The sequence below is a fragment of the Schistocerca piceifrons genome, chromosome 1, assembly GCF_021461385.2.
Source record: "Schistocerca piceifrons isolate TAMUIC-IGC-003096 chromosome 1, iqSchPice1.1, whole genome shotgun sequence".
Classification (NCBI taxonomy): Eukaryota; Metazoa; Arthropoda; class Insecta; order Orthoptera; family Acrididae; genus Schistocerca; species Schistocerca piceifrons.
Window position 1 is genome coordinate 44,431,880 of NC_060138.1, and position 22,796 is coordinate 44,454,675.

A 22,796-nucleotide genomic window follows, 5' to 3' on the forward strand; every position below is an offset into this window, starting at 1 on the left:
AAACATGTATGTTTCACATGTTTCTATGATATGTCACCATAAAAATGGCAAAACTTCTACTGTCGTAATGAATAAAAAGTAGCGCACGTAATCACAAGAATCTTTAAAATCTTTATTTTCATTAAAACTTTCGCCTAGTTATATAAATATACTACTTGAATGTATTTAAATTCTACGGTAAATAGTTGCAAAATCTGACGAAACCAAGGAAAATAAGAATGAAAACAATTGAAAAAAATTAGGAAGCGCCTGGGATTGATTCCAGGTCGACTGTTTCGTGAGCAATGCGCTTTTTTTTTTTTTAAATAATATATAAAGGAACTGAATACATCTTCTTGCCATGACAATCTGTCCAATACCCGTGAAACAGAAGAACACGAAATCAATCAAGCACTTCTGATGTGTTTTATGTTACGGCTTCTGGCAAAATTAGTTTTCCTGAGGCACTTTCACCTGCTGTACTATAAAAATAAATAAATAAATGCCAACTTAATTATAATGAAGCACAAGTAGTATCAACTCGCTGTAGTGTTGAAAAAAAAAAAAAAAATTACCGCTTCATTATGGCAAAGTGTGAAGTAAGAAATTTTGAAACAAAGCTTTGTATTTCCGACTCGTTTTAAGGTTGTGGTGCTCTTCCATTATATACTGTATGTACTCGTCTATACTCGCATGTGTATTCGTAACTGCAAAATATGCAAACTGGCCGATAATCCAAACATAGCTATTGTGCTTTGTTGCAGGAAAGAAATGCCAGTCTGGTTGAAGTACATCTTTAAGTGTTATAGCAGAGTCTGTGGTTCTAGTAATTATTGCGAGTTTTTTTCTAGTCCAGTTCCATATGTGGTATTGGTCGCGGCAGATGAGAATGTGTGCCAAGGTATCTACAGTATGGCAATGATCGCAGTACGGACTCTGCTTCATTTTGATATTGTGCAACTTTTCACCTGTGGGGACCTTCTCGTTCACAATGTCATACCACGTGGACACTACTTTGGAGTGGAGGATGGGATTGTTAATGTTTTTCCAGACGTTACTCCAGTTGACCGCTGGATATTTCGCTTCAATTGGGTTTTGCCTATGGTGTCTCGTGAGGTGGTAATAGGTCCTTCTGGTGTTAAGCAGCTGTGAAGTGTCTTGAATATAGCTCATTTCCAGGTAATAAGTCCGGACGTGATCGAGTTGAGCGCTGATGCGACCAACATCGACTGGGGCCGTTTTGCTCGTTGGGGCTAACCTGTTGAATAACGTTTTCGTAATTGTCGGATGGGGTGACTGCAGTATTTTGCGGATTCGGTCCATATATACGGCAGTGCATTGGTTCTTGATGTCTTTGACGCCCAAACCACCAGCGGCGCGGGTTAACACTATGGTTGGCATAGCGACTTTAAAGATGTTTCCGCTCCATATGAACCAATACGCTGCAGCTAAAAGCTTTTGCGCTGTATCCTTGGGTACTGGTAACACTGCTGCGATGTGATATATTTTGCTTAGCGCATAGCTGTTAATCAATAGAGCTCTCTGTATCCGATTGAGCGTTCTAGTTTTGTGTTCACGGAGAGTAGCCCTGAATAGATGCAGTTTATGGTCCCAGTTGGCTACTGTCATCTCTCTTGGGTTGGCCATTAGAATCATACCTAAGTGGTTCGTCTTCTCTGTTCTTTGTAGCCATGTTCTTGGAATGGTCTCCATATGGGGTCCGACAGGTAAAATTTTCGATTTTTGTTCATTGAGTTTGGCTCCGGAAGAAGTGGCGTATGCGTGGATTATTTGTTGAACGACTTCCATTTCTGAGTGCGTGTTAACTACTACACTGACGTCATCAGCATAAGCGTGACACACGGTTTTTGTACCCAACACCTGTAGACCTTGTAACCTGTGATGCAGGTTTAACAGTAACGGTTCTACGGCGATTGCGTATAGTGCCATAGAAAGGGGGCAGCCTTGTCTCACTGATTGCTTGATCGGGACTGGTGAACTTAGCTGACCATTAATTTTGATTCGAGAGGAAGTGCCGACTATACATTTGCGTATGATCTGAATAAAATGAGCACTGAATCCCATCCGTTGCATTACAGTTAGTAGAAAGTGGTGGTTGATGCGGTCAAAAGCCTTATCGAAGTCTAAAAACATGAGACCAACATTGCATTTGCATAGCCACGACAAATATATTATGTCTCTATATTCACATAATGCATTCGACATTGATCTCCCTGGGACAGCACTCATTTGATAAGGGCCAAGTACTTTCGGCAGTACCGTCTTCAGTCTACAGTTTATGAGTCGGGTGAAGATTTTATAGTCGGAATTGAGGAGTGTTAGTGGTCGAAAATCCTTCAGCGTAGCGCTACGTGGTTTTTTGGGGATCAGTACAATCATTCCTTCGGTAAACTGAGATGGCATCTGCACGTATCCCAATAATTCATTGCATATTTTGGTGAATTCCGGTCCTATGATGTGCCAAAAACAAGCATAAAATTCTATGGGTAGGCCATCTAAACCAGCAGATTTCTTTGTAGGCGAGTCTTTGATTATGGCACATACTTCTTCCTCAGTTATGTGGGCTACAAGGTTGGCGTTGTCAGTCGGATGGACCGTGGATTGAATGTTGGATAAAAGCGGCTCACTTGCCGTCGCGTCAGTCGCCGATGCGGAGTAAAAATCTGTATAATGTTGCACCACGTAGTTTTTAACTGTGACTTGTTGATCGTATTCGTTCCCCTGTTCATCACTGAGAGTGTGGATTAACTTTTGTTTACCTCTCTTGGCTTCCCGTATTACGTGATATACGGACGTATTCTCCTGCGTCAGTTCAATCGGAGGACGCGATCGAACTTTTTTCCCCTCTAGTGATTGTCGTACCAACGCCGTTATTCTTGCTTTGGTGCGTTTTATTCTAGAGCTGTTTGCTACTAATCCCATGGGGTCATCATATAGTTCGCGGAGGCAAAGAAAGTGATACTCCAAGGTGCGTTTTCGCCAGTACGCTTTCATGCGACCATATCGTGCGATGCATTTTTTTATCTGCGGTTTCGCAGACTGTAGCCACCACATGATGCGTGTAGGATATCTGGATTGCATCCGAAGACAACGCTGCCATGTAGCATGGACCTCCTGTTTCAGTACTGCGTCCTCCAAAAGTGACACGTTTAGCTGCCATACGCCCTTCCCAGGAATGTTTTTTGTTTAGTATGCTTCGCGGTTATATGAAATGCGCAGTGATCCGAGAAGTTAAGAGGCCAAATTTCACAGTCAGTTACATTATGGATAAAACCTGTCGTTACATACAGCCTGTCTAGTCTGCTTGCCGAAGTACTGGATACGTACGTGTATCCTCGGGTGTGCGGGCGAAGGTGGCACCAAGCATCTATCATATCGAGCCCGTTAATTAACAGCAACAGCTCCTCACAAAAGTTGAAGTTCGGGATTTGATCTTCTGGACGCAATACGCAGTTAAAATCTCCACCCAAAATTATGTGCAGTCGAGGATCCGTTATTAATGGGACAATTTCGTCCCGGAACAGGTTGCCCCTTGCTCGTTTTCCGCTGGATCCAGAGGGAGCATATATATTAACAAGAAGCAGATCATATATTTGTGCAGTTATGCCTCGTCCAGATTCAAGTATTGCTTTTGCTGTACATGGTATGCCGTGTTTGAACAGTATTCCTGTTCCACATTCATTGCCTATGTTTAAGATCGCCTCATATCCGTACACATCCGCTATTTTGGTTGTAACTACCTCTTGTAACATCGCTATGTCAATGTCGGCGGCATATAAGTAGTCCTTCACAGATTGTAACTCTACGTCCGAAACTATTCTGTTTACATTGAGCGTGGCGATTTTATACGCCTGCGTCATTCGGTAGTCCAACTAAGCGCATTCAGTGTCGTCAGACCATGCTGTCCCCGTATCAGTTCCGCAGCGGTCAACAGTGTCCATTGGTTCTTCAATTGGAGGGGCGAGGTTCATCTGTACGTCCTCATTCGGGTTGGGGATGTCTGGTTTTCCGATGTCTACCACGCCTTGCTTTCCGCTTCGATCTGTTTTAAGAATTTTTTTTGTACGGGAGAGTTTTTTCTCCAGTTCTTGAATCTCTTCAGGGCTCTGTTTTCGTGTTTGCCGTTTAGGTTTCACCGGCTGCTGTCTGATGTTGTCTTCCTCAGCATTCTTCAAATCTTCTAAGCGGGTGGTGTTTCGAGCTAAATTGTCGACCGTGCTCTTGGTGGATGATGGTGTCAATAGAGAAATCGGTTCACTATGAGGTTGCTCATTCCGGGATGGTTCTTGCATGTCATTCTCAACAGCGGAGGAATCGGATAATTTGCTGTGGCTCCCAATATCTTTCGGTGTCTGTTGTGTTGAAACCGTTACAGCTGTCACGATTTCCTTAGGTTCGGGTGGTCTAGCTTCTGTTGTGTCAGTGATGGCAATCTGGGCTTCTATTCGGGTGGGATGGTTCTCCGAATTCACATCAGGGCTTGGGGTCAAGACTTGGCCGCGGGCAGCCGTAGCGTAAGTCGCTGGCAGCGCAGTCATAGCCGGCGGTCGCGGCGCCTCGCCAGCCGGCAGCTGCGCCACTCGCCGCTGTAAACACTCCGCGCGGACGTGGCCGGGAGAGTTGCACGCCGCGCACGTCCTCGGCTGGCCGTCGTATATAACGATACCTCGGTATCCACAGACGCTGATGTATGACGGTACATGTTTGTGCAAATCGACCTTTAATTGCCTCACTCCGTTGAGAACTTGGAATTTGCGCGCGTTGGACCACCGTTCGGCAACATTGCTGAGAACTTTACCGTACGGCGCTATCACTGCGTTTATTTGTTCCGCCGGTACTTCGAATGGTAGTTCGAATATCCTGATAGTTCGTATTCCAAACCCTGCATGTGTTACGGTGACTTCGCCTACGTTTCCATCACAATGCTTAAATTTCATACTTCCTCCGCAAGACTCAACTATTTTGTCACATAAGTTAGCATTCCGCAATTTCACAAATACAACGCTGCTCACTATCGAAAGATGCATTCCAATGACATCCTCTGAATCAACTTTCACTTCGTATTCCAACCAATCTTCGATTTCGTGTAGTTTAGGTCGGGCGTAATTACGATCAAACGAGAATTTCAAAGTATCTTGTCTGTTCAAGTGGGCCATCACGGGTTCATATTTCAAATTTCAATATGCGTAGAAGTTCTGCAACGATGCAAGACGCACTGCGACTTACCACGCCGAAGCACAGCAGACCGCGGCGCACGAAACTCAGCACACGTCCGCATAGCACGGCTGACGCGGCGAGACTGCACCATTACGCTACGCCGTCAACATGTTCGCTGCGGCTGACGCATATAAGCGGCGCGTTCACTAGCAGAGTTCTCAGTTTAGTTTGTTCGGCTGTGCACTCGTGTTAGTTCAAGTAACCAACGACATATCACGTAACGTGTTCCTGTCTGCAGTTGTGTGTTTTCGTTTTTTGTCGTCTGTGTTGTGCATTGTTTGCAATGGCGGCGAATGAACCGACACCGGGGCCTTCGAACGCGAAAAAGTGTAGGAAGAGTGACCAATATACTGACCATGAGTTACTACGTGTGTTAGAAGATAGTGATGTAGAGTTCAGAGAGGACGAACCAGATGAGGGTGACTGGCATTTGGAGACTGCAGAAACAGACCACAGTGATGACAGTGTGGAAGCAGAACTGTCCAGTATGTTTCGTGACAGTTCGGAATCGGACGATACGGGCGACGATGATGAGGAAATCGCCGACGATAAAGAACCAGCGCTCGCAGAGGTAAGCAAACCAGGTGTTACGTGGCATGAAGAACCACATGGGATGCAGTATCACCCGTTTACGAAAGCAGAATGTTTGCTGATGAAGCCTGCTGGCAATACGCCAATGGATTTCTTTAGGCTACTGGTTACAGATGACATACTGCAGCTCATAGTTGACGAAACAAATGATAACGCACGGAATATATTTGCGAGCGCAAATACACAAGAGGGCTCTAGAATTAGTAATTGGAAACCCGTAAGTATAGAAGAAATACTTGTCTTCCTGGGGATTTCATTACATATGGGTAATGTCAAATGTGCCCGACTACAAGACTACTGGAAGAGGGATCCGCTGTTCGAAAATAAAGGAATAACGATGAGTATGAGCAGAGACAGATATTTGCTTATCTTACGCGCATTGCATTTTGCAAAAAATCCAGAGTCAGGCGAACCGAAACCAAATGATCGACTGTATAAGATACGACCTATATTGAATTATTTCAACAACAAAATGTGTAATGTGTATTATCCAGGTAGGGATCTCTCTTTAGATGAATCAATGATTCTTTGGAGGGGACGATTGTCATTTAGACAATACATAAAAAACAAAAGAAATAAGTATGGCATCAAATTGTACATGCTAAATAACCCAGACGGCTTCATCAATAAATGCGCTGTGTACGCGGGGATGCGTGGTGATATGGGGGGAAAAGGGCATGCTGAAAAGATAGTATTGCATTTGTTAGAAGAGAAGGTGAATGTTGGCCATCACATTTACATGGACAATTTTTACAACAGCTTTGCCTTAGCTAAAACCCTGTTGAATGCAAAAACACATTGCACCGGGACACTAAGGGTAAATAGGAAAAATACCCCTAAAGACGTGGTATGCGCCAAGCTGGGGAAAGGGGACACCATAGCACGATATTCGGACGGGGTAATGATCGGCAAATGGAAGGATAGACGAGAGGTCTCCTATATTTCCACAGAATACCCCAATACAATGGAACGTGTGCAGAATGCACGCCAGCAAATAGTCGCGAAACCACTGCCAATTATCAGATATAATAGTTGTATGTCTGGGACCGATAGGCAGGACCAGATGTTGTCTTATTATTTATGTGAACGAAAGACAATCCGCTGGCCAAAGAAACTATTCTTCCATGTAGTTGACATGCTAATGTTCAATGCACATTACCTATATAATAAATACTCAGGGCATAATATGACTTTGTATGATTATAGAATACAAATAATAAAGGGACTACTTCCACCAATGGACGTTACAAAAGGTGTGCGTAACAAATGTAAAGACACACATGTTGTGCAAAAGCGGGACGCAACGGAAGGGACGAAGCAAGTTATGCGGAAGCGATGTAAAACGTGCGCGGCACGGGGCAAGCGTACGGATACACCATACGTGTGTATAACGTGTCCAAACCAACCTGGATTCTGTTTGAACTGCTGCACAATTACACATCCATAATGTAATGGGACGTCGTATCTACAGAGGAAGATCTGTTTGTGTTTGATTTGTAAAGTGTTTGTTTTATTTGATAGCCATGTAAATATAGTTACATTGGTTGCTCAGAATATGATGTTTCTGTACAGTACCGTATGTGGACTTATTTGTGGTTTGCTATAAAAACATCACCTCTACACCGTGAAAACTTATTTGTTACTAGCTGCAGTGCCCGGCGTTGCCCGGGTGTGTATTCATTCCTGTCTTATTTTAGTCCATCTGCTTCTTCTCTCTCTGTCCATCGCCTCCTGTTCTATCGCTATCTATTTTCCATTCATCTCAGTTCCGTTTTCACACAGGTCAATCTTCATGACATAATATTTCCTGTACTATGTGTCCCACAAGAATATAATTTTCCATGTTCCCCGGGAAGAATATTAGGAAACTGCAAAATGAGGTGCGAATGGAGTTGGTATTACAGACGTAATACATTACAACCACATGCATAGTGGGACGGATTTTCGTGCGTTTCATAGTTTTGACGTCATATCTCCTGTACTACGTGTCATACTATGATATAATTTCAAAGCTACATTTAGTGGTATATATGCATATCCTCTGCAAAATTCTTCGCGAATAGCTTTAGTAGTAATGACATAATAAATAGAAATCACAAACCTGATGTTGCGGTTATTCAAGAACAGAATTGTTTATGACGTCATATCTCCTGAACTATATATCGTAAGTAGTTTTTGCTACCATAGCAAATGATTCATTACCTTAGAGAAGATTTGTACCAAATTTGATTGAAATCGGTGTACTAGTTTAGGAGCAGATGTGGAATATCGTCACATGATGCGGCCGTTTTTGACGAATTACATTGTTCATGACGTCATATCTCCTGACGTATGTGTCGTATGTGGTTCTTACCCCTACAGTGATAGTTTTCCGATAATAGGAATATGTGTACCACGTTTCGTTGAAATCGGTCCAGTAGGAGGAGATGTGGAACATACATACATACACATACAGTCATTTTTATAATATGTATATATTTGTGATTGGGTTTCCATAGCACCACATTGCAGACGAGTCCTGTTTCTTTTTCTTCGTTTTATAAATCTTTTGGTGTTTTCCGACTAATTCTTTTTCAATGGAGTGGATTTGTCACTTGGGTGAATTGCATTTTCTGTCCAGTTAGCAATACAATAAATAAATAAGGGGCTTTGTTAGAATTGTTTGCAATAAATGCATGTAACGCTTATAAGCGACAGACAGCAGGCAGCATTTATCACATGATCGGCATGCAGCTAAAGTGTACTTGTATTTCTATATCTAGCACCTCTTCCGCAGACGTTATATTCGTTGCCAATATTACGTTCGTGCACAACATGAATTTGTCGCAAAACTAGACATTAGTCTTGCGATCAAAATTTAGGCGTGTTCATAATTTGTATTCAGCCAGGTATGGATTACGAAATATAAATTCCAGCAGTATCTTATTATAACTTGAAACTGCTGACTTCCCTTGCAGAACAAAGTTTTATTCATCCATAAGAATTATGAAAAGATACAGTGGCGAGCTAAGTCGGTAACTATGTAAAGTTATTTCCTCGAAATAAAAATCATAGAAGGCCGTGCGGCTGCAAAGAGAAGTGATTGCAGCGCTCCTGGCAGCTAGCCCCGAACTGTTTTGACTGAGTGGAACGCTGCGCCTCTGGTAGCCAGCGTACGAACTCCAAACGAATCAGCTGGCGGCATCTAGTTTATTCGCCACAAACTTACAGGTTTCGCAGGGCTATGATTTCAGCTCTCAGCGCACGTGCGCTTACAAGCGTCCGCCTCGCGCGTTAGCGGCTCGCACGGGCGACCGCAGCGAACGTGTTAAGCGCCCACTGCTTCGCTCACGTTTGTGTAGTAGTTACATCAAAAATAGTTTTATAAGCATAGATTAGGCCTCCTGAAAAAGTAATGTATTAATGGGCCATATCTTTTTCTATGCGATTTTGACAAATTTGTCGTGCTGACTGTTAAATAACCTCCTTTCATTTAGATCACAAGTTGCAACTCCTTATAAACTTTTCAAGCTAATTAAGGCTTCTAAAGCACGGTCTACTTCAAAAAGCGATTCTAGTACCTAAAATACAAGGTTTATGTTAATCATGCCTCTTTCGTTCTTGTGGTTATATTTTCGTAGAAACTTTCATCCCTAACACGTTCTTTACGTCTAGCTGAGAACTGGAATACCAGTTTGCGTGGGTTTAGCTTATCTTAATATAAATAAATATTTTCTTAAGAATTGCCAACCACTATTTCACCCCATTGGGGGTTGAATTTCTAAAAGTAATGAAAGATGTACTTTTTTATTTCAAACAGAGACGGCAAATACAAATTTTGGTAGATTTACCTTTGAAAAGGCTTTCATAATGAACAATTTCATAAAATTTTTCATTCCGTATTTCAGGTAGTTGAATTCCTAAAAACACTGAAAGACGTATTTTTATATTTCTAGCCTAGCATAGGTATAGCTTTAAAAGTGCTTTAGTAGTTCTTTAATAATTTATTAAAAAAATTCACCACTATTTTACCCCCTTAGAGGTTGAATTTCCAGAAATTCTGAAACAAGTGTTTTTTTTGACAGAAAAAAATACTAATTTTCGTAGACCCAGTCACTAAATTGTCTTAATAGCGTCGTATTTTTAAAAAGACTTTCATCCCCTTTTTCACCGCCTTAGGAGTGGAATTTCGAACAATCTCTTCTTAAGAGGAGTTGGAACGCCCAATCCCGACAATGTTAATTGTAATGACTTGGTTTCCCTGTATTTCAGGAACCGCTGTGGCCATTGACATGAAACTTTAAAAGGACGTTAAAGTGTATGTTATGAGTCTACTGAACTAGAATTATTGCATTTCAGCCACTGGTTTCGGAGACACAATTTTTTAATTGCACAGCTAAAATTTTGGGTACTTTTTTGTACGTTAACCCAAATAATTTTATTTGCATATAACTTTAGGTTCTTATTTTAGTTCTGCAGACTCAGGATATGGATGTTATTACTCCCTGAAAATTTGAGTACTTGAGGTGGTTTCTGAGATTTAGTGAAAAATTCAACAGGAATTGTAAATTTTCAGGAACGGCTTGTAAAGTTTCAAAAGACTGTAACTCACTTAATATATGTTTAATTTTTTATTTTTAGTCACTCAGATGCACCCTGCACCATACTGTATACATCCTCTGGTCTTTTTCCAAGTTTTTTCTTCTTTTCTTCTTTCTGGACTCTTCAGTGGCTAACTGTGCTGCATACCTTGCTTTCTCAATGCGAACCTTGTCCATCCGTTCAAGTTCTCTGATGCAGTTTGCTCCAGGATTAATTCCCATATGCTGTAGCACTTTCAGTCTACCAATGTTGCCATAATTAAAAGCAATAACAGCATCACTGACCCCGCCCCCCCCCTCCCCCCACTTTAATGTCTTCATTCCAACAAAAACGATTTTTGGTAAGCGGATCCATAGGGCTTATAAGATTATCGAACGACTCATTGGGATTTTGAGTCTGGCCATGCAGACACTTCAGTAATTCAGGATTTGCCAGCTCTCCGTAAATAGGTTTTATGATATCCATGACTGCTGCTGGGATGGAATGTTTATGGATATATGAACTGTTTCAGTACTGGGCATTGCGGCAATTGCACCATGAATCAGGTCGATGAGGGCAAATGTGGTGTACTGGTTTTCATCAGTTGACAGTCTGTGGAAGAAGGTAGCCCATACTGACTGCTTCATTTTCAACAAATCCTCAGTATTATTTCTAATGGCCATCCCGTAATACTGCTGTAGTTCATCAATCATTTTGTCTGTCAGCCTGCCTCTTATGAATTTACCATCAGAAAGTTTCTTGCATGTCAAACTTTGTTTCAACTTCCTCAATCTGGTGCCTGTCCCTCTCTGGACATGACCAACACATTCCAGTTTTGTAATAATCTTCTCACCACAAGGCTGAGCGGCTACTACATTGTTATATACTTTTGAGTCTCCATCACCTAAGAACTTAGTGTAACACACTCCCATTTCATTCACAGATCGACTAAAAATCTCAATAGCTGCAGAGGCCTCCATACCACCACTTCTTCCTTCATAATTTCTGTCACAGATATGTTCTTCTTCATTCTCTGATTTACACTTATAACAACGTTTGGTTAAAATCTGGAAATCTAATACCTTTCCAGTATCCACACTGGTCACCGTAGCAACTGTAGCTGTGCCTGTGCCAAGTGCCATCGAAAGTTACTGGTATTTCAGTCAAACCATTATTTATTTCAACAGCTTCGTTTGCAGCACCCTTCATTGAGTCATAAGCAACAGATTCCACAGCAGCTCCAATAAATCCTGCATACTTGTCGATTTTACAAGGTGGGAATGGAATATTCATCACGGCACACATTGTTTCTGCTACAGTGTGTCCTTTGCCAATAGCTCTCAATCCATAAAACAACCTAACATTTACTTCAAAATAATTATCTTTACAATTATCAGAATTTCAAAATGAGTGAGTATATTTACAACTGGCACAATTAAAGATAAGTTTCCTCGCTAGTCCATTTGATACCTTACTGTCTTCATGTAAACTAAGTGGCCCTCCACACATTTTACAACGCACACATTCACCTAACCTATCATTTACATCACTTTCGTTTTGAGAAACTGTTTATCACAACGTTTTATTTTAATCTTCTGAGCACTAATGGGTGTTTCTCTAGATACTGACGAGTTTGCCTGTTTATCATTGTCTGTAACTTCACACGCCACATGTTGAAAAAAATGTTTCCCTTTATTCGAAAATATATTACCATGAAATCCACGTTTCTTAAAAACACTTGGTTTCGGCGTCCTACTTTACATTTTGAGAGATTTACCAATCTATTCGTCACTTTTCCTTGGAAAAACGTTAGCACTTCAACATACAACGCGTGTTTATACTATGAAACGACACGATACTGTTTTTGGCAGTGCTACCAATACAAACAAATAATTTAAGCTTCATAACACAGTAATCCACAGCCTTCTATATAAAAAATTACCGATTTTATTAGATCTTGAAGTAATGCACATAAAATTTTAATATTTTCAACCGGTGTAGATTATATTTAAAAAAAATAAAATAAAATACTTCCCACGTATGTATCATTTTATTCGGAAAATTGCAAATTTTATAATGAGATAAAATTCCAAAAACATGAAACAAAAATTTTTTTCTGTTCTAAATCCCCTTAAACGGAGCCTACAGTATAAGATCAACATCCTTTGCAAGTTTCAGGTTTCCGTCCTTTGCGGTTTCTGCTGGGCGATGACAAGTCAGTCAGTTGGCACGTTGTCTTTTACACATAGACATTACTAATACTAAAAATCAATTAAACATATCCTAGAATTCTTTCTTGAAAATATATTCAGTATTAAACTCCGTCAAGCGCATCGCTGTAAAATGATAACTGCATCCAATACATTTTTTAAAGAGAATTTATGTCGGCCCCGGAAGGCCTCAGAAAAATACTTTTTTAAAGAAATTTGGTGAAAGATTTTCCGCAGTTTGTTTCTTTATAGGTTATTCTCTGAAAGCAGTTGCAGTTGCAGTTGCAGGCGCCACGCGTCGTTGTTTGGGTGTGTGGGATAAATTTTGCACTCACTTTGGTCACCTTCAAAACATTCTGGAGACTGCCTTGAACACTTCTTTTAGAGATGCTGCTCCACTGCAACTTTTCACACAACAACGTTGACACACAACGGTCGCACGTTCAGTAGTTAATACAGCCTGCTCACAACTGACTGGCGGAATGCACATCTGTTGCTGCAGTCGTTAGTTTAAACTGCCATCGCAGTTACTACGCTGACGTCGCTTATATGTCAGGACAAAAAATCAGCTTCGGAACTTTTTGGACGGAACCTCTCCACAGTACCTCGAGCGGTGCGGAAATGTGACGCCGTTGATGATAATCTGCCTGTCAGATGATGTGCAGGCAGGCGGCAGGTGTTGTACAAGCAGATTAGTCTCTCCGTTCCTTTCATTTCACATTCATATAAATGAGAAACTACACTGCACTGGCATGTTGAACAATCGACTCTTCATAATAATTCGCGAGAAGGCAACAGCAAACCACATACTGTAGACTTAGACTTTGTATTAAAGCACAATAAGGTGAGATGCTTGCTCTAAACTAACTCTCACCGGTTGAAAGCACGACTGACTTTGGCAGTGGTATGGGCAGAATAAGATATGAAGCGGCTTCATGGCGCTCAGAAGTCCAAATATATATAAACAGTTGACATAACAGTTTAAGTAAGCTGTAAAATATTTACCGAAAATTCCGAGGCGATAATTGAAGGTCACGAAAATGACGCCGCTGTCCACGAAATAGTACGGCACGCCGCTGGTTCCAGAAGACGACGTGAAGCAACCGCCGTGGATCCACACCACAACAGCCTTCTGAGTTTCATTCTGCGGAGTCTGCAAATCAATACGCAATTGATACAATTAAACATACAAAGGGAGGAACGAAACACTTTTTCCCAACAATATTCCTTCTAAATTCCTAATACGAATAACATTATTGATTAAAATGGAAAGAATAGGTAATAGCCGCCGTAGGATCGTACGATACTTACACCAGGTCCGTAAACGTTGATGAACAGGCAGTCTTCAAAGCCGGTCGCGTACTTGGAGTACTGCGTGCACGCCCAAGAGGCTGCCAGCGTGTCCAGGACACCGGACCACGCCGCTTTTCTCACTGGTGGCTGTCGACGTGACGATACAGTTCGTTAATACAGGTTATCGTTTCAACAAGACGCAGAGATTTGTCTGTTTAAGGTACGTGATGTGGGTTACTAGTGATGGGTTACTAACGGTAGTGGAAATCGAAGTGGCCAGATACGATAAGACCTAAGTGAGGATCTGAGATTCGAGAGTGAGTCAATAAATAAGTCGCTAACCGGGACAGAGACATTAGAGTAACGCGACCAACCTGAAATTTATTTTGTTTTTCAACAAACTGCCCATGTAACCATAACACAAGCGATTCAGAGCCTGCAGCATAGAATTTTTGTCAAGGCGTCAACGTCTAACCGTGCGGGATATAAGAACTTTATTTGGTTTCTTAAATTGCTGCAGTCCACAAGTGTGATGTTTCCTTGGAGGGGGGGGGGGGAGGGGGAGGGTAGCGAAATACGTCTACACTTTTTGTTTGTGATTATTTTCTTGCCGATAACCAACTGTCCGTGAAATAAAGTTGGAAAATTTATGGGACGAATTCCACGAACAGTCCCTCGGCTCACAAAATTCGTGTTGTCCTAGTCGAAGAGGATGTAGATGAAGATGAAATGGGAGATATGATACTGCGTGAAGAGTTTGACAGAGCACTGAAAGACCTGAGTCGAAACAAGGCCCCGGAGTAGACAATATTCCATTGGAACTACTGACGGCCGTGGGAGAGCCAGTCCTGACAAAACTCTACCATCTGGTGAGCAAGATGTATGAAACAGGCGAAATACCCTCAGACTTCAAGAAGAATATAATAATTCCAATCCCAAAGAAAGCAGGTGTTGACAGATGTGAAAATTACCGAACTATCAGCTTAATAAGCCACAGATGCAAAATACTAACACGAATTCTTTACAGACGAATGGAAAAACTAGTAGAAGCCAACCTCGGGGAAGATCAGTTTGGATTCCGTAGAAACACTGGAACACGTGAGGCAATACTGACCTTACGACTTATCTTAGAAGAAAGATTAAGGACAGACAAACCTACGTTTCTAGCATTTGTAGACTTAGAGAAAGTTTTTGACAATGTTGACTGGAATACTCTCTTTCAAATTCTAAAGGTGGCAGGGGTAAAATACAGGGAGCGAAAGGCTATTTACAATTTGTACAGAAACCAGATGGCAGTAATAAGAGTCGAGGGACGTGAAAGGGAAGCAGTGGTTGGGAAGGGAGTAAGACAGGGTTGTAGCCTCTCCCCGATGTTATTCAATCTGTATATTGAGCAAGCAGTAAAGGAAACAAAAGAAAAATTCGGAGTAGGTATTAAAATTCATGGAGAAGAAATAAAAACTTTGAGGTTCGCCGATGACATTGTAATTCTGTCAGAGACAGCAAAGGACTTGGAAGAGCAGTTGAATGGAATGAACAGTGTCTTGAAAGGAGGATATAAGATGAACATCAACAAAAGCAAAACAAGGATAATGGAATGTAGTCGAATTAAGTCGGGTGATGCTGAGGGAATTAGATTAGGAAATGAGGCACTTAAAGTAGTAAAGGAGTTTTGCTATTTGGGGAGCAAAATAACTGATGATGGTCGAAGTAGAGAGGATATAAAATGTAGGCTGGCAATGGCAAGGAAAGCGTTTCTGAAGAAGAGAAATTTGTTAACATCCAGTGTTGATTTAAGTGTCAGGAAGTCATTTCTGAAAGTATTCGTATGGAGTGTAGCCATGTATGGAAGTGAAACATGGACGATAAATAGTTTGGACAAGAAGAGAATAGAAGCTTTCGAAATGTGGTGCTACAGAAGAATGCTGAAGATTAGATGGGTAGATCACATAACTAAAGAGGAAGTATTGAATAGGATTGGGGAGAAGAGAAGTTTGTGGCACAACTTGACCAGAAGAAGGGATCGGTTGGTAGGACATGTTCTGAGGCATCAAGGGATCACCAATTTAGTATTGGAGGGCAGCGTGGAGGGTAAAAATCGTAGAGGGAGACCAAGAGATGAATACACTAAGCAGATTCAGAAGGATGTAGGTTGCAGTAGGTACTGGGAGATGAAAAAGCTTGCACAGGATAGAGTAGCATGGAGAGCTGCATCAAACCAGTCTCAGGACTGAAGACCACAACAACAACAACAACAACTAGTCGGATGCACATTTATAGGACACCTGTTATTTTGATCTGACTGGAGATCATTGAACATTGGCCGTGCTATACTGTGAAATGGCTACCTTCCATGCGACACGTGCTGCAACCTTCTAGATATACAGGGTGGTCCATTGATAGTGACCGCGCCAAATATCTCACGAAAGCGTCAAACGAAAAAACTACAAAGGATGAAACTTGTCTAGCTGGAAGGGGGAAACCAGACGGTGCTATGGTTGGCCCGCTAGATGGCGCTGCCATACGTCAAACAGATATCAACTGCGTTTTTTAAAATAGGAACCCACATTTTTTATTACATATTCGTCTAGTACGTAAAGAAATCTGAATGTTTTAGTTAGGCCACTTTTTTCGCTTTGTGACAGATGACGCTGTAATAGTCACAAACATATGGCTCCCTATTTTAGACGAACAGTTGCTAACAGGTAAGTTTTTTAAATTAAAATACAGAACGTAGGTACGTTTGAACATTTTATTTCGGTTTTCCAATGTTATACATGTACCTTTGTGAACTTATCATTTCTGAGAACGCATCCTGTTACAGCGTGATTACCTGTAAATACCACATTAATGCAATAAATGCTCAAAATGATGTCCGTCAACATCAATGCATTTGGCAGTACGTGTAACGACATTCCTCTCAACAGCGAGTTGTTCGCCTTCCGTAATGTTCGCACATGCATTGACAATGCGCTGACGCATGTTGTCAGGCGTTGTCAGTGGATCACGATAGCAAATATCCTTCAACTTTCCCCACAGAAAGAAATCCGGAGACGTCAGATCCAGTGCACGTGTGGGTCATGGTATGGTGCTTCGGCGACCAATCCACCTGTCATGAAATATGCTATCCAATACCGCTTCAACCGCACGCGAGCTATGTGCCGGACATCCATCACGTTCGAAGTGCATCGCCATTCTATGACGCAGTGAAACATCTTGTAGTAACATCGGTACAACATTACGTAGGAAATCAGCATACATTGCACCATTTAGATTGCCATCGATAAAATAGGGGCCAATTATCCTTCCTCCCATAATGCCGCACCATACATTAATCCGCCAAGGTCGCTTATGTTCCACTTGTAGCAGCCATCGTGGATTTTCCGTTGCCCAATAGCGCTTATTACGCCGGTTTACGTTACCGCTGTTGGTGAATGACGCTTCGTCGCTAAATAGAACGCGTGCAAAAAATCTGTCATCGTCCCGTAATGTCTCTTGTGCCCAGTGGCAGAACTGTACACGACGTTCAAAGTCGTCGCCATGCAATTCCTGGTGCATAGAAATATGGTACGGGTGCAGTCGATGTTGATGTAGCATTCTGAACACCGACGTTTCTGAGATTCCCGATTCTCGCGCAGTTTGTCTGCTACTGATGTGCCGATTAGCCGCGACAGCAGCTAAAACACCTACTTGGGCATCATCATTTGTTGCAGGTCGTGGTTGACGTTTCACATCTGGCTGAACACTTCCTGTTTCCTTAAATAACGTAACTATCCGGCGAACGGTCCTGACACTTGGATGATGTCGTCCAGGATACCGTGCAGCATACATAGCACACGCCCGTTGGGCATTTTGATCACAATAGCCATACATCAACACGATATAGAGCTCTTCCGCAATTGGTAAACGGTTCATTTTAACACGGGTAATGTATCACGAAGCAAATACCGTCCGCACTGGCGGAATGTTACGTGATACCACGTACTTATACGTTTGTGACTATTACAACGGCATCTATCACAAAGCGAAAAAAGTGGTCCAACTAAAACATTCATATTTCTTTACGTACTACACGAATATGAAATAAAAACAGGAGTTCCTATTTTAAAAAACGCAGTTGATATCCGTTTGACCTATGGCAGCGCCATCTCGCGGCCCAACCATAGCGCCATCTGGTTTCCCCCTTCAAGCTAGGCAAGTTTCGTTCTGTGTAGTTTTTTCGTTTGATGCTTATTTCGTGAGATATTTGGCACAGTCACTATCAGTGGACCTCCCTGTATTCAGGGCGAAATTTAAAACTATATGCCGTATTCTGGAGTTTGCGGCTTATTTATTGACTCACCCTCATACTTCTGCGGTGTGTACATATGTACGTAATTCACGAGCGTCGCAAGGGTTCGTATTTCAAACACTGACACGACGCACTTCATTTATGGTTAGACTGTTTACTGTTAATACAGACAGCATTGTGTGGCAAGGATTTCTGACAGGTCTTCAGAGTTGGACCACTGAACTTTTTTTGTTGAGCAACAAAATGTGATCATTTTTACCTAGGTTTTTCGTGATTTCCTTTGACCATTTCATACAGGTCGAGATATGGTTTCGTCTAGACGGCGAACATTCTTGTCCCCTGATCTAGCGTTCTGGGGACTTCCGTAATTACCACGATATTGAAAGCACGCTACTTAATAACCTTTCCTACTGATTCTTGTTTCGTTGTTGCAACCCCACAGCTAGCGGATTTCAATCCCATTCTAAAATAATGCACTGTTTATACTACAGTGTGATAAACACACCGTAAAGGTGTTGGAAAATGTGCAATGAGATGACAAAAGTCACGGAATAGCAATACGCACATACAGATTGCGGTAGTATCGCGTACAAGGTACACTATGTGATGAAAAGTATCCGCACACCCCCAAAAACATACGTTTTTCATGTTAGGTGCATTGTGCTGCCACCTGCTACCAGGTACTCCATATCAGCGACCTCAGTAGTCATTAGACCTAGTCGGAGAGTAGAATGGGGCGCTCCACGGAACTCACGGACTTCTATCGTGATTGGGTGTCACTTGTGTCATACGTCCGTACGCGAGATTTCCACACTCCTAAACATCCCTAGGTCCACTGTTTCCGATGTGATAGTGAAGTGGAAACGTGAAGGTGAACCGTGACGGAATGTCACGAGTTGTTCTCTACGTTTCCTCATTGTCTGTAGGGCGTTCCTTTTGAAATTCCCGCTTCGCGCTCTGCTGTTTTCTTACCCTAGCCAGAGGGCGCTGTGACGTTGCTGCGGCCGGCTGCCTGCCGTGTTTGCGAGAGGGCGTCGGTCTGGAGGAGGGACTCTGGTTGCGGACGTCTGGGAGCGAACAGGAGGCCGCGCCGTTCTGTTGTTGTTTGGCGCGTCTCGCGTCAGATGTGATGCATCGTTAAGACCGTGATAGCCGCCAACGTTACTGTCTTGGTCGCAGATGGATCAAAGAGGATGAGACCTGTTTGCCCATTGAAACTCCTATCCTACGGATGTCGTCGGACTTAAAGTAAGACGTTTTGACCATTATTTTGAGTAACTGGCAAGCGACTGGGGATTCCGGAGTCTACAGTAATGCGGAGAAGATTATTTGTTTCGTCGGTGTGTAAATGACTGAACAAGGAGCAATTTATTCAATGTTCACCTTATGCTCGTTTTCTGCGTGTGCTGTTCGCGAGTCTAAACTTGACTCTCGCCTTGTCTGTTGATTTTGAGCGCATCGTCAAATACTGGATCCAAGGAGTGACTTTCAGTTAATTAGCTGGATCCTTCCTTTTCCTCGTCACGACGCGTGTTAAATGGCAAAGTAGCACTGTAGACCTTAACTTGCTACCTCATTTGCGTGGCTTCAATAACAGAGCCTAACCTGTTAACTAATTAAGGCTTGTGGTTAACAAAGGTATTTAAGTATGTTGTTTTAAAATATTATCTGAAATGTGTCAATGATGTATGTTGTGCTAGTTGATTGTGGGATATGAACGGATGTGCTGGCACGTCTGCCGTGTAAGGCAATTCTGCTAGTTTTGATTACTTTCTGACGAGGGTCCTTGCTCGACGCTTGTCTTTAAATACGCCGCTAACCTGGGTAGCGTATGTTCTGGCTATTTTAAATTAATCACTGCTCAATAGCCCAACACAGTTTGTCGGCCGTCAAAAGCCGTGTGTGTGTTATTTATTCCTTTATTCTAGTTAATCTATAAGCATGCTATTCTTAATTTGTTTCTCTAGGTAGCCATTAAGTTGCCATTTTTGGAGTGTTTAGATGGATTGCTGTTCCTTTGAGTATAGATTTGTCAATTTCCAATTTATTGTTTTTCCACGAGTGTTTAATTGTGCTTATGCGCGTATATGTATATATATGGGTGGAATATAAATTTTTTTATTACTATTGAGCTGTACTTAATGTCATAGTGTAAAGAATGGAACTTATTGGAGGTTAACTGTCGCCGTAAGGTGTTGTAGACGGTGCACTTTCCTGATATTCATCTTGATGTTCTAGTCAATGTGTAAACTTGCTAATTATTTACTCTTTAAATGGAGTGTGCTTGCCTTGATGTTATAAGTGAGTGTTTCATAACCAGTTTTTTTTAATGCGCCTACGCGCATGTTTATATTTATGGAAACTTTAACTAAAGTGCAGAAAACTGAATCAGCTGTTTATTATTGATCAAGTGTAACAGGCGACTTTTTTTGGTCTGTTATCAAGTGTTACAATAAATACAAATTGCAGTGAAGCGATGCGCTATTTCAGTTGTTCCCGCGATTTACTGTTCAAATATTGGAGGGAAGTGTGTGTCCCAGAAGGGAGACGTACAGCACAAAAGCGTACAGGCCGATCTTGTCTGTTGACTGACAGAGACCGCCAACAGTTGAGGAGGGTCGTAATATGTAGTAGGCAGATATCTGTCCAGACCATCACACAGGAATTCCAAACTGCGTCAGTATCCACTGCAAGTCCTATGACAGTTAGTGGGATGAACCCGCTATTATGAACTATTATGTGTTTTTAGCCTGGCAACTTATTGATTAATAATAATAATATATAAGAATATACAGTATAAAAAATGAAGACCGCTTACAATGATAAACATTATAAGGACTGATATTGAGAACAATTGTTCATACAGCATATAAATACATGCCCTTATTTCTTTAAATGACGTCCCAGAACATGGTGTTCCCACTGTATAGCGTCACTTCTAGGCAGGACTGTTGAGGATGGAGGAAGGTGAGGTCATCTCCACATACAGGCCGCTATGGGGTGAGGAACGGTGAAGATGGAAAAACTCACACTTGATTTTAGATTAGATTAGATTTACTTTCATTCCAATTGATCCGTAGTGAGGAGGTCCTCCAGGATGTGGAACATGTCAGAAAAACAACAATACATGACAAATATTTACAACGCAAACAAATAAGCTGATGTACCATTCCACAGGTCCCAAGTGGCATGGTCGTCATTTTTTAATGAATGCTATATGAAAAAATCATTTTACAAATACTAATGCACTGAATTTAAAATAAAAAAGTTTTTTATTTATTTATAAGGCAATAAACGTGTAATACAACTACTAAATACTTATTTACAATGAACACATTACTGCATTGATCTGGTGCAGAAGTTAGATTGTACTCACACACACACACACACACACACACACACACACACACACACACACACTTACTTACAATGAATGCATTACTGCATTGAAATTGTGCAGAAGTTATATTGTACTTATAATATATATATATATATATATATATATATCAGTTGGTTCTACTGAGAAATTCATCAATGGAGTAGAAGGAGTTGGCCACCAAAAATCTTTTAGGCTTCTCTTAAACTGAATTTCATTGGTTGTTAAGCTTTTTATAGCTGCTGGCAAGTTATAGGAAATGTGCGTTCCTGAATAATGCACACCTTTTTGTACAAGACTAAGTGACTTTAAATTCTTGTGAAGATTATTTTTATTTCTAGTATTGATTCCATGAATTGAGCTGTTGGTTTGGAAAAGTGATATATTTTTAATGACAAATTTCATTAATGAATAAATATATTGGGAAGCAGTAGTTAGTATCCCTAGTTCCCTAAAAAGGCTTCTGCAAGATGTTCTTGAGTTCACACCACATATAACTCTTACCCACGTTTATGTGCCCAGAAAACTTTAGCTTGGCTTCATGAATTACCCCCAAAAATAATCCCATATGACATTATGGAATGAAAATAAGCATAGTAAAAAACAGTAAGGGCCCTAAAATGGAACCTTGTGGGACCCCACATGTAATTAGTTCCCAGTTGGATGATGCCTGATAGGTTGATACATGTCTCTTTCCTAATAACACCCTTTGTTTCCTGCCAGAGATATAAGATCTGAACCATTTTGCAGCATTTCCTGTTACACTATAATATTCTAATTTACGTAAAAGGATATTGTGATTTACACAGTCAAATGGCTTTGACATATCACAAAATATACCAGTTGCCTGCAATTTTTTGTCTAATGAATTAAGCACATTTTCACTGTAAGTGTAGATAGCCTTCTCAATATCAGAACCCTTTAGAAATCCGAATTGTGACTTTGACAGTATGTTATTTGAGATAAGATGGTTATACAGCCGATTGTACATTACTTTTTCTAAAATTTTTGAGTATGCTGGCAAAAGTGAAATTGGACGGAAATTTGATGCTATTTCTTTATCTCCCTTCTTAAACAGTGACTTAACTTCATATTTCAACCATTCAGGAAATATTCCACTGATAAATAACTGGTTACACAGATAGCTTAATATATTACTTAACTCAGAATCACATTCTTTAATAAACTTTGTTGATATTTCATCATACCCACTAGATGTTTTTGATTCTAATGATTTTATGACGTATATTATTTCTGC

At 41.2% G+C, this 22,796-nt stretch overlaps 1 protein-coding gene across 1 annotated transcript in view; it reads right to left on the bottom strand.

Moving 5' to 3' along the window:
* LOC124776129 (venom carboxylesterase-6-like) overlaps nt 1–22,796 on the bottom strand; it is a 102,385-nt gene that overhangs the window by 12,673 nt on the left and 66,916 nt on the right. Inside the window, exons 3-4 of the mRNA XM_047251002.1 lie at nt 13,890–14,018; nt 13,584–13,731 (exon numbers count right to left, since the gene is read on the bottom strand). Of these exons, the coding sequence (XP_047106958.1) occupies nt 13,584–13,731; nt 13,890–14,018 (277 nt within the window). The remainder of the gene's footprint in view (nt 1–13,583; nt 13,732–13,889; nt 14,019–22,796) is intronic.